Here is a 12,683-nt window from a genome sequence, read left to right on the forward strand (position 1 = left end):
GCTCAAGATGTCTCCTGAGGAGACGTGGCTTCCTGGGGGTCCTGGATAGCCCGTCCTGTGGCTTTCCTTGCCATCCACACACATGTAGATGGATATATCCTACATCTGTATCTCTTACCCTTCTTCTCAGTTTCTGACTGAAGTCTGCAAATGCCTATTTGAAATCCACGTAGGAGTCTGAGAGGTTCTGAAGTGTGTGTCAAAAACTCAGCCCTGGGCTTCCCTGGTGGCGCAGTGGTTGAGAGTCCGCCTGCCGATGCAGGGGACGCGGGTTCGTGCCCCGGTCCGGGAGGATCCCACATACCGCGGAGCAGCTGGGCCCGTGAGCCATGGCCGCTGAGCCTGCGCGTCCGGAGCCTGTGCTCCGCAACGGGAGACACCACAACAGTGAGAGGCCCGTGTATCGCAAAAAAACAAACAAACAAACAACTCAGCCCTCCCAACCCTTTATTCACCGTCTTCCCCACCTCGGGATATGACACCACCATTCATTTGGCCCAGGCCCCAGACAGCCACTGTCCTCAACACTCTTCTCTCCCACTCCCACGTCTGCACATTTCCACCCAGAACGCCCCGCTCCTGTTGGCTCTGTCTTAGAAAGTGGCCTAAGCCTGGTCACTTCTCACAGCGTCCACCCCGTCCCACCGCTGGCCCAGCCCTCCATCCTGTCCTGCTGGTTATGGCATAAACTCCTACCTAGTGCCGCTGCTTCTACTCTTGGTCTGGGTTTTCCCAACAGCCAGGATAAACTTTTCAAATGTCCTATAGATCATTTCGCTCGTTGGCCCAGTCTCTGTGGTGGCCCGTTTCTTGCTTAGAATGAAGTCAGCCTTACCCCGGTGCAGCAGCCCACCACCCCCCATCACCTGCCCCCACCTCCTATCCTCCACTCACCAGTCCCTCTGCTTCCCCAGGCCAGCAGGCCTGCCCTTGCACACCTCCACGCACTGTGTTCCCTCTGCCAGGAATGCTCTTGCCCTCGGCCACGTGGCTCCCCCTCCCCCATCATTTAGTCACTGTTCAAAAGCTTCTCCTAGAGACGCCATCCTTCCCTATCCAAAACGACACCAACTTCTTCCAGTTTCCTTGAACTGGTGCCATTGTTCTTCATAGTATGTGCTCATCTTTACTAGATATAATATTATCCATTCATTTATCTGCCTTCCTATCAGAGTATATGTAAGTCCTATGGGAGCAAGGATTTTGCCCCATTCCCCCTGTATCCATAGTGCCTAGAACACTGCCTGACACACAGTAGGCTCTCAGGTATTTCCTGAATGAATGAATGGATGCATGAAACCAAATCGACTTCACATTCATTTATTCATTCAACTACTATTTGAGTACTGTTTGTGCCAGGCTCTGAGTAGATGAGTGACACACAAACCAGGTCCCTGCCTCTGGGAACTGACAGTCCAGCTGGGGGCCTTTTCATGGGCAGTGAGAACAGCGTCATGAAGGGTCTGTATGGGGGTGGTGAGAGTCATGGGGGCTCAGGAGCAGAATTCTGTGAGTCAGAGCCTGCTCACCAAGCTAGGGGAGCAGAGAGGAGGGGTGGCTGGGGGAAGGAGTCCCAGGCCCGGAGGTGGGAGAGGACACAGGCACACAGCAGATGCTCCTATAGGGCTTCTTTGTGCCAGCACTGCTCCGAGGGCCTGAGTGCATTCACTCAAAACAGCCCCGACAAGCCCCATTTTAGGAAGAGGAGGCACAGAGAAGTGAGCTTGCCCAGGGTCACACTCTAGGGATATGAGGAGCCAGACTCAGCCCAGAACCCGGCTTCGAAATTGGTAACTAGCCGCTCCGCTGCGTGCAGGAGAGGGCAAGTGAGTCTGGGGCAGGGGCTTGCAGGCCGCTGAGGGGTTCAGATTTCACAATGCCCACAGGGCTGGAGCCGGCCAGGCTTGCAGGTCTAAAGGGAGACACCCCCGCCCCCTACGCCGCTGAGGCTGTGACCTCTCTCTGAAACAGTCAGGGAGAGCATTTTATCTCTGGAGAATAGCGGTGCGGGTAGTGGAAGAGATGGATGGGTTGGGGGGAGGAGCCTTTGTGGAGAGGTTCCCCCTGCAGCCTCCGTCTCCCCAGCTGCCTCAGCTCCCACATCCCACCACCCTGTAGCAGCCGCATCCTAGGTGGCGAGGGCCCCGGCTCTTAGGGGGCTGCTTCTTCTCCTCGCCCTGCCTGGCGTCTGTCCGCACAGGGACTGAGGACCCTTCCTGACCCGGGGATGGCCTCTTGGGGCTTCCATCAGGTTTGTCCCAGGGCTCTCCTCCAAAGGAGCTGCAAGGTAGAGGCATTGTGTCCATTTTTTTTTTTTTTTTAGTTTATTTATTTTTATGTTTGGCTGCGTTGGGTCTTCGTTGCTGCGCGCGGGCTTTCTCTAGTTGCGGCGAGCAGGGGCTACTCTTGATTGTGGTGCACGGTTTTCTCATTACGGTGGCTTCTCTTGTTGCGGAGCACGGCCTCTAGAGCGCAGGCTCAGTAATTGTGGCTCACGGGCTCTAGAGCGCAGGCTCAGTAGTTGTGGCACACGGGCTCAGTAGTTATGTCTTGCAGGCTCTAGAGCACAGTCTCAGTAGTTGTGGCTCGCGGGCTCTAGAGTGCAGGCTCAGTAGTTGTGGCACACGGGCTTAGTTGCTCCGCGGCATGTGGGATCTTCCCGGACCAGGGCTCGAACCCGTGTCCCCTGCACGGGCAGGAGGATTCTTAACCACTGTGCCACCAGGGAAACCCCATTGTGTCCATTTTACAAAGGGGAAAATGGAGGCTCAGACAGTCAGGTGACTTTCCCAAGAATCAGCTTGTAAGGGCTGCAGCGGGGCTCCAAGCCTAGGTCTGGGGACTCCAGAGGGGTTTTGCGGCAGAGTCGATCACTGGCTTTATGAGGCTTTTCTGTAGGCAGAGAATTAAGGCCCAGGGAACGCCGTGGGCTGGAGTCAGTGGGTCCACACGTGAGTCAGTTAGAGCCGCACACTGAGGTGTCTGAGGCCCCACTGGACCCTTACCAAGCACAGCCTGGAACCTCTTGGGGGGAGCTCGATGGAGCCACCCCAGGGGCCGCAGCAGCAGCCTCGGGGTCCACAGGCCCCAGGGGCTCCAGGGTGGGTGGTGACAGCCCCTGAGCGGCCTCATCCCACCCCAGTTCTGGACACAGCCGGACAGGAGGAGTTCAGCGCCATGCGGGAGCAGTACATGCGCACGGGGGACGGCTTCCTCATCGTCTTCTCGGTCACGGACAAGGCCAGCTTCGAGCACGTGGACCGCTTCCACCAGCTCATCCTGCGCGTCAAGGACAGGTGAGGGCGGCCAGGCTGGGACCTCCCCATGCCTGGCTCAGGGTGGGCTCTGTCTGTCTGTCTGTCTTTCTCAGATCTTCAGGTGAAAGCTGAGGTTCGAGGGGCAGAGCTGAATTCAGACCTTTCCACACAGCCAGAGGAGTCTACACGCAGCCAAGGCCTCGAGGCGTCCGCCCCGCCCCCCCATCTCTCCTAAACTGTCCGATGAGTCAAGGAATCATAAATAACATCTGTTTTTCAGCTCCAATGTAACCAAATTTTATTACAGTCAAAGAAAAAGTGAATTTTCTCTCCGGCGTACATCGTTAACTGGTTACATCACATTTGACTGTGAGATTTCTAAGCCCCTATTAAAGGCTCATGTTTTCCTTAGCATAATATGGCGTAGCTAAATAATTTGGAGTCTGTTTTAAGCCCAACTGGTCTTTTCAGTTAATTGGCTCTTAAAGAGGCAATGTAAAAGTAAAAGGACAAACTAACAGGAAAACAGCAAGCTTTGAGCAAATCTCGAAAATTCAAAATTTTCGAAAATTTCAAAATTCGAAAAATCCAGTTAACACTTATCTCAAAGGCAAAGTGTTAATAACTTTTCAAGGTGAAGGGATATACAGTCACACACACATACACATATACACATAGAGCTCCAAGAGACAAATGTGGGTTAAGCCCCTGACTAGGAATCTCTAAAGAGAAAACATACATGACACAGATACGGGAAAATATTCAACCTTCTTGCTAATCAAAGAAGTGCAAGGAAGAAGGATAAAGTACCATTTTTCACCCATCAAATTATAATTTCTTTATGAAAATACTCAACGCTGACAAAGACTGGCATTTCATTCACGTTGGGTCAGCAGTTTGGCCCCATGTGTCCACGGGAATCTTTAAGGCAGACATGCCTCTTGATCCCCGCCTTCCACTCTTGGGAGCCATCCTGACTTTGCGGCTGCCATTTATTGAGTGGCAGCTGTGTGCCAGCCCCTGGCCCTGGTGCTCTTCACAAGTCACTGCCGATGGCCACAGCATGATGGCCTGCACGGGTGGTGTGTCAGGGTGACTGGAAGATGAGAGGAAGCAGGTCTGGGAACCGGGCCGCTGGCCCAGTCAGTGCAGAGCCAGGGGATTCCCAGGAGGGCCTACACTCACCTTGCAACAGGCCTGAGGCTTCAAACCAAGGCAGCCAGCAGCCCCCGGGTCCCTCTTCCATTCCAGGAGATGTGGAGGGAAAGACTCTGAAGTTAACCCAGCCCCATAGGGAGGTGCTGTGTGCTGTGTCAGGTCTGAGGCGTGGGTGCCCCGCCTTCCCCAAGGGAAGCTCACAAGCTGCTGTTCCTTTTTTTCCCAGGGAGTCATTCCCGATGATCCTCGTGGCCAACAAGGTCGATTTGATGCATTTGAGGAAAATCACCAGGGAGCAAGGAAAAGAAATGGCCACCAAACACAATGTAGGTGGTGTGCGCGCCCGTGTGTGCACGTGTGGGTGTGTGTGCGTGCGTGTGTGTGTGTGCCCATGTGTGTGCGCACGCGTGTGGGTGTGTGTGTGTGCATGTGTGGGTGTGTGTGTGGGGGTGAGGGCTCAGGGGATGTCAGTGCCCCCTCACTCCTGCAGTCCTAGTCTATTGGAATGAAACACAGGCCTCCTAGGTAGTGGACTAGGTCCACATAGAGGCACATGTGATGTGGAATATTTTGTGAAACAAGACAACAGGCCAGAGAGAAAGCACCTTCTTGGCAGTCGTTAGAGGCCCTGCTGTCGAGAGCAGGTACCTTCACCTCCTGGCCCCGACGCAGCAGGCTCCTCGCTGGGCTGTGCAGAGGCTTGGCTTTGTCCCTGTCTCTGAGCCAGTGCCTGACTATGTTCAGAATCGTCAGATCAGCCGCCTTCACTGAGCCCTGCTCTGTGCCAGGCATTGTGCTGGGGGAGCATCTACTCCCCGCAACCACACATTGAGGTAGGCACCACTGTCTTCATCAAGTGATGAAACCGAGGCTTGCCCAGGCCACACCGTGCATGTCAGCAGACACCTTTGGGTTGCTTTTTTTTTTCAGTTCACTGTGATGCCCCTTTGCCCACTGGATGGTGGGGTCACTGGGCTTCTTCCCAACCCTCCCCCCGCATTAGCACAACCATGCCCCAGCCTCAATGCTCAGTTATGTAGAAGTTCACCCAGCCTCCTGGAAAGTCTGCAGGGTTGCCCCTTCCCTCTGCCCGGTGGGCCCAGCTCCGTAAGTAGAGGGAGGGGCCCACTGCGAGTTCATTTTGCTTTTCTCTGCCTTCTGTGTTTATTCACGTATTCATTCAACAGTCCTAGGCCCTGGCAAACAAAACTCCTTGCCTCAGGGTGCTTGCTTCTAGAGACGGCAGCAAATTAGAGCGTGTCCAAAGGTGACATGTGCTCTGGGGGAAAGTAAATCAGGGAAGGGGGTAGGGAACGTGGAGTGGGGGGCTGTTTTTACACATAGGTGGTCAGGGAAAGCCTTACTGGAAAGGTGCATATCAGTGAGGACTGACAGGAGGTGAGGGAGTGAGTCCTCTGGATATCTGGGGAAAGCATGTTCCAGCAGAGGAATAATCAGTGCAAAGGCCCTGAGGTGGGAGTTTGAGGAACAGCAAGGAGGTGAAAGGAGGCCGGAGCGGCCAGAGCAGGAGTAGGAGGGGTGAGTAGCAGGAAGTGAGGTCAGAGCGGGGGGGTTAAGGCCTTATGGGCTTTTGCTCAGAGTGGAGGGGAAACCACTGGAGGGTTTTTGTTTTTTTTTTAAAGAAGATGTTGGGGGTAGGAGTTTATTAATTTATTTATTAATTTTTGCTGTGTTGGGCCTTCGTTTCTGTGCAAGGGCTTTCTCTAGTTGTGGCAAGTGGGGGCCACTCTTCATCGCGGTGCGTGGGCCTCTCACTATCGTGGCCTCTCTTGTTGTGGAGCACAGGCTCCAGATGCGCAGGCTCAGTAGTTGTGGCTCATGGGCCCAGTTGCTCCGCAGCATGTGGGATCCTCCCAGACCAGGGCTCGAACCTGTGTCCCCTGCATTAGCAGGCAGATTCTCAACCACTGCGCCACCAGGGAAGCCCCACTGGAGGGTTTTGAGTGAGGAGTGACATGGCCCGACTCATGACTGAACAGCTTCCCTCTGGCGCCCGTGTGGAGAAAGGTCTTTGGGGGCTGCACCATAAGCCGGGTACCGGCTGACGTGCACCCGTGTGGTGCCCGTGGAGGTGGCAAGGAGCGAGTGGATTCTGGTGTCTTTCTGAAAGCCGACAGGATTTGTCCACAGACCGGATGTGGGGTGACAGAGAAAGGATTTGAGGAGGATGCTAAGGTTTGGGGCACGAGGAACTTTCAGAAGACTGGAGTTCCACTAGCCGGGCAGGGGGACTAGAGCACCGAGGACGTGGGGAACACCAGGAGCTTTGTTTTAGGTGCTTAGTTTGAGGAGCTGAGGGGATTGTCAAGTGGAGGTGTCCAGACTGCTGTCAGATACACCATCTGGAGGTAAATATTGGAAATCAGCAGCATGTGGGTAGAATCTAAAGCCATGAAACCAGAGTAAATCTTCAAAGTTCTCATCACAAGAAAAAACGGTTCTGTAACTATATATGATGGATGTAACTAGACTCATTGTGGTGATCAGTTTGCAACATATACAAATACCGAATCATTACGTTGTACACCTGAAATTAGTGTTATTTCAGTTCTACCTCAATTTTGTGTGTGTATAATTATGTATTTATGTATACACACACATAGAGATAGAGATAGAGATATATACACACAAAAAGAAAAAAGCCATGAAGCCCAGGGGAATGGGTGTCGTTAGGGCAGGGGTCCCAGGCTTGAGGCTGGGGACACTTCGGTGCTGTGGGTATGGGGAAATGAGAGGAAGCAGCAAAAGGGACAGAGTGGTCAGTGATGTGTGAGGACCAGAGTGGGGCCTTGGGAGCCAAGGAAAGGAAATGCCTCGAGGAGGAGGAAGTCATCAACCAGACAGGTGTGCTCAGAAGTCTCCAGGTGAGCACCTGGAACTAACCTCTGGGTTTAGCATTAGACGCAGGCCTCAGACAGTAGCGTGCCCGTGCCCTCCACCGGCCAACCTCCTGCACAGAGAGAGGCCAGGAGCCATTGCATCCCACAGCCTCGGGCTCCGCACGGTGAGCTCATGCTAAGAGCCTTCACAGACCCCTGGGTGGGCACGTGGCTGGCTGGGGACGGGGGAAGGGCGCTGCACGGGGGTAGCAGCAGCCCCATTCTGCAGGTAAAAGGGAATGGGACACAGGGGGCTGAGGGAATTCTGGGGGCTTCACGGCTGGCGAGGAGTACCCACCCATCCCCACTAGAACCCAGGTCTCCAGTCTCTCAGCTGACCTTGCTCCTACAGCAAATGCTGCTGCCTCATTTATCATTCGACCAAATGACCCTGTGAGCTACTGTCCTAATTTTAGAGCTCATAAGGCAAGTTCTTCTTTAGCTGACCATCCAATGCAGGAAGGTGGCATTTCCTGGCCCTTCGGTGGAGTCATATAGTACTACCACTTATTGCAGGGTTTCCCTTAGTTTAAGTCTTGTTACTATGACGCCCTAGAATTCTAAGAACCCAGATAATGCACATCAGTGTTTCTTCAGAAGCAGGATCCCTAGAAAGAAAGCGGAGGCGTCTGGGGACCTGGGCGTGCTACAGCGGTGTGCCCGTGAGCAGGCAGCGGAGGTCTGAGGCCCCAGGAGCCTGGGACTTACGAGCTGGCAGGATTATAGGATGTGAAGAGCCTCCGGGGAGGTCCCAGCCCCAGCTGCCCTCCCGCTTCCCCGTTGGGTGAGTGTGCACAGGGAAGAACGCTGTCCTGCCCTCACGAGCTTGCACAGGACTCTGGCTCCCAAGAGCTATTGGGGCACCTGCCATGCCTAGAAGAGGCTCCGCAGCAGACCTCAGCACCTCTACCTGTCCGTGCCAGGCCATGTGGGAAGTGCAGTGTGCACTTGGTCCAGATCTTGATTCTCTGCTGGCCACCGTGTGGCCTTGGGCAAGTACGTCACCGCTCTGAGCTCAGTCTCCCCAGCTGTGAAACGGAGATAACCGCTTACCTCAGAGGGTTAACGTGAAGATTAGTGAGGTCAGGGACGTTGAGACCTGGGAGGCCAAACAGCCCATGGTCACCTCAGTGAGCAGCCTACAGTCCAACAGCCTACAGTGGAAGGCAGTTTCCTCCCGGGGTTATCAGAGGCTCAGATATTTGTCAAATGAAAATTTCCAAGGTCTGAGCCATGTCCTTTGTACTCTGCCCTTTGTGTGTGTGTTGGCTAGAGCAGGCCCCTGCTTGAAGCCACAGCAGTGGGTGAACATCTGATCTCCCGCGATGATGGGAAGATACTTTATGATGTGTTCTGGGCAATCAGTTACGACATGCTCCTCTAAGATAACGACTTACCCTGTTACCCCGGACCCCCATGCATTTAAAGTGTTGATTGTTTTTATTTTCTTCGCTGTGCTTTTCCTTTTCAAGTGTGTTACAATGAAATGCCTTAATTTTGTAATCAGGAGAAGGTTGCGAAAAATACCAAAGTTCTTCAGTCTAATCATGATTGGCTCACCTGCATCTCATCTAGGGGGCCTGTGCGTGTTGTCCGGAGTCCACACACTCGCCTCTTGTTGGGGGAGTGGGCATGAGCCTCCTGACTTTGTGGGGTCCCTGTTTTCCTCCCTGTGCCAGTCCGAGGCTTGGGGTAGACATGGCCCTATAGGGTCCCCTCAGCCACATCTCGCAGTTACTGCTGCCTTCCAGCCGGGTGACGATCCTCAACCTTCAACATGCAGACATAAGCCTTCTGCAAACATGGCTGAGCACCGGGCTCGTAGATGCAGACCAAGCAAGAGCTGGGCCAGGCAGACGGTTGAGGTCGGTGTGGGGTGCATAGACCACCTGGGTCGCCAGGGTGCAGAGTCCTGCCCAGGGCCAGCCTCGCCTCAGCCTTTCCCACCGGCGTCCCCTCTGGAGGACCTGAGAAGAGGGGCAGAATCCTCTAAGGTAGAGAAATAGACCTCAGAGAGAAAACTGAATAGAATCAGAACATACATCAGTTTGATAAATGAAACAGTCTTTAGTCTTCAAGTGTCTAAAAAGATCATTTTTATTCTGTTGTTAGGGGGCTCTTAAATATCTCTGTGACCAGAGAACACGAGAGAATCAGAAAAGCTGTCAGTAAAACTTTCTGACTTTATAGAGTGAGAAACCACTGAGGGCTTGAGGTTGTAGGAGCTGGGGTTCCATGGGGGCTTCGCAGCGTTCCTTGGGACCTCTGAGAATTTGCCTTTTTAGGGAACAGGACTTTGTAACGCTGTTACAGGAACTCCATAACGCTGCTTTGCCTTCCAGATTCCGTACATAGAAACCAGTGCCAAGGACCCACCTCTTAACGTCGACAGAGCCTTCCATGACCTGGTTAGAGTAATTAGGTGAGTGAGGCTCGCCTGCCTGGAAGCAGGGCCTCTGTGGCCAGACGGACACCGGAAAGGCTGGAGGAGCATGGTGCCGTGTCTGAGGCCCAGGCTGGGCAGTTCTGGGCCTGGTTTTGGATTTCTTTTTTTTTTAATTTAATTTATTTTATTTATTAATTTTTTGGCTGCATTGGGTCTTAGTTGCGGCACGCAGGATCTCTGTTGCAGCATGCGGGCTCTTCATTGCAGTACATGGGCTTCTCTTTAGTTGTGGCACCCAGGCTCCAGAGCACGTGGGCTCAGCAGTTGCGGCACGCGGGCCTAGTTGCCCCGCGGCATGTGGGATCTTAGTTCCCCGACCAGGGATCGAACCTGCGTCCCCTGCATTGGAAGGCGGATTCTTAACCACTGGACTGCCGGGGAAGTCCCTAGTTTTGGATTTCTTACACTTCTGTCCATCTCTGTCCTTCCCACCTACCTTTGCTCTCCCCGACTCCCTATGCGTGAAGCCACAAGCTAAACAAAGTGCTTTCCTGCGCGAGGTGCCTCCCTGGCCTCCCCTCCATCCTGCAGCTCAGGCTCCCCGAGGGCAGCGCCTCCATCCTGCCCCCGCTGTTCTCCCAACACCAAAGCTGCCAACACGGTAAAAAGTAGGCCATTCTCCTCTTCCCTGATGTCAGAGCACCCCTTGACGTTTCACCTGAACAACCAGCATTCTGATCCCCAGGCTGCAATCACAGGGGCTTTGTACATGTGTCTCCTCTCCAGCCCCTACCCACTGTCGGTCTCCAGGGAGTGTCAGAAATCCCAGGCTGTAGTCTCTTGTGGGTTCCTTTGCATAGTCAGGCCCAAACCCTAATCATCTCATGCCTAGACGACGGAGACAGTGTCCTGGCTGGGCTCACTGTCCCCCCACCTTTGCTGTTGCCAAAATCTTCAACGTACAGAGCGGCCTAACCAGTGGTTCTCAGACAGCATGCGTTTGGTGTGTTGTCGTATGCCGACCTGTAGGGCTGTTGCTTAGTCATGGAATCGCCGTGCACTTCCCAACCTGCCGCCTCTCAGCCCCCCCAGTGCGTGCACACACTCACACCCATACACACACGCCCGACAACCCCCTTTTCTCATCATTCCCCAGCGTGGACTGTGGTTTGCAGCCTTCACCTTATGCTTTAGCTGGCAGGCCTGCACTCGGAAAGCGATTTTCTCCTGGGCCTTTGCCTGGAGTTAGGAGATGCTACCACACCAGGAGGGGGTGATGTCTTGGTTATGGACCTCGAGTTCCAAGGGCAGGTTTTAGATGTAGGAAAAATGAACAGGAAACACGTAAAAAGCTTTTGTGCTCAGTTGACCTGTCATTTTATTTAAAATATGAAACACATAGAAGCCAACCTTGTATAACATATAACATAGCTTGTGATTGAAATAAACATAGCCACAGCATGGTATCAGGAAGTCTCACCAGTAGCATGACAGGTTTGCTCTGCCCTCTCTCCCTTCCCACTTCCTCGCCTTAGAGACACCGTCCAGGACAGGCTCTCTTCCTCCAGCATCCAGGACAGAGGCCCCTTCTCCCCCTTCCCCTCCCCCTCCCCCAGCCCCCTCCCCCTCCAGAGCCAGAACTGGCCTCCCAGCCGCAGACCCAGGGGCAAGGGAGGAGAAGGCAGGGAGAAGCAAAGCCCTTTCTAACGTTGTTATTCTGCCCTTCCTTGTCTCAAAAGGCAACAGATTCCGGAAAAAAGCCAGAAGAAGAAGAAGAAAACCAAATGGCGGGGAGACCGGGCCACTGGCACCCACAAACTGCAGTGCGTGATATTGTGATGGCCCGAGGCCCTGGGCACAGTGACCGGGAACTGGCCAGCCCTTGGGACCCCTCCACTGCCTAACCGCACTGAAGACCATTCTAACCATGACCCTTGGCCCAAGGACTTGACACAGGAAGGGAGAGAGGGAGGGTGGGCAGGGAGGAGATAGAGTCTGGCTTTGCTGGAAGGGCACGGGCTGCCCTGTGTCTCAGCAGCAGCGAAGAGGCAACAGTGAACAAAGCAGCATCCAAGTCCCTGTGTTGATGCAACCTGGTCCCTCCCCGCTCCTGGTGGCTGTGTTGTTTCTTTGAACTACATAGTGTGGGTGTGATGTGGAAGTGTTTCTCCACGTACAAAAACAAGCCATGATCACGCTTCCCCCACCCCAACCCCGGTCCACAGTGTCTGAGCTTGGGTGTCTTTTGTAGATTTTTAAATTATTTTAGGGATTATTATTTTATTAAAGGGGTCTGTGCCCACTGCCTGGTGAAGTTTCAAGTCTTCAGCAGACCTCTTCTATAACATGTCTGGAATATGGTTGTTTTTTAACTGAAATTTCCCAGCCGTGCCAAAACTCAACTCAACGTGAAAGCAGAGTGACCGAGAGACCAGAAGTTCACGGGGACCGTGGCTGGAGGCCTCGGGAGGAACAGACCCTACTCATGGCCTCCTATAAACTGGAGAGAAGAGAGATGTGTGTACCCAGAAGGTTTTACTGTGGTTGAGGATGCAGATAGCAGGGAACAAAATTTTGTTTTGCTGAGGGGAGAGACGGGCACGTCAGTTTTAAAAGGGCTTCTCATTACCCTGGAAATATATAAATTTTAAGTAAGTTTATTGGAGTCGCAAAAGTGTTCGTGTATTTTTCAGGTGGTGTGGGTTAAGTTCTGTGTTCTTCGCAGCCGTGGGAGAGGGCTTTCTCCCATCACCTGTGCTGTCTGGTGCCTCTGATACAAACACACTGAACAGGAGTGTACGGTCTCTGCGTCGAAGTCAGCTAACATGGACACCATCTGGAAAACTCTGGTTCGTGCTAAATCTTAACCAAAAATGATCCAGTACTGTTCTTACTGAAACAGCACCAAGACCTGAAGCCATTTTCCCTTTGAGTCAACTGACTCACTTCTTAAGCCCAGTAAATGAGCAAAACCCCTTGAAA

General features: G+C 53.4%; 1 protein-coding gene across 6 annotated transcripts in view; it reads left to right on the forward strand.

Annotated features, from left to right (window-relative positions):
- The window catches only part of MRAS (muscle RAS oncogene homolog), a 57,081-nt gene extending 44,715 nt beyond the window's left edge, over nucleotides 1–12,366 (forward strand). For 5 of the 6 annotated variants that reach the window (XM_060011317.1, XM_060011314.1, XM_060011316.1 and 2 more), the window contains exons 3-6: nucleotides 3,143–3,296; nucleotides 4,642–4,741; nucleotides 9,658–9,737; nucleotides 11,441–12,366. In XM_060011317.1, the coding sequence (XP_059867300.1) occupies nucleotides 3,143–3,296; nucleotides 4,642–4,741; nucleotides 9,658–9,737; nucleotides 11,441–11,540 (434 nt within the window). In that variant the 3' untranslated portion in view covers nucleotides 11,541–12,366. Of the gene's footprint in view, nucleotides 1–3,142; nucleotides 3,297–4,641; nucleotides 4,742–9,657; nucleotides 9,742–11,440 lie in introns of those variants that run through there. The other variant, XM_060011319.1, reaches the window with a different exon arrangement.
- The last annotated feature ends 317 nt before the right edge of the window (nucleotides 12,367–12,683 follow it).

The sequence above is a fragment of the Delphinus delphis genome, chromosome 4 (genome assembly GCF_949987515.2).
Source record: "Delphinus delphis chromosome 4, mDelDel1.2, whole genome shotgun sequence".
Taxonomy (NCBI): Eukaryota; Metazoa; Chordata; class Mammalia; order Artiodactyla; family Delphinidae; genus Delphinus; species Delphinus delphis.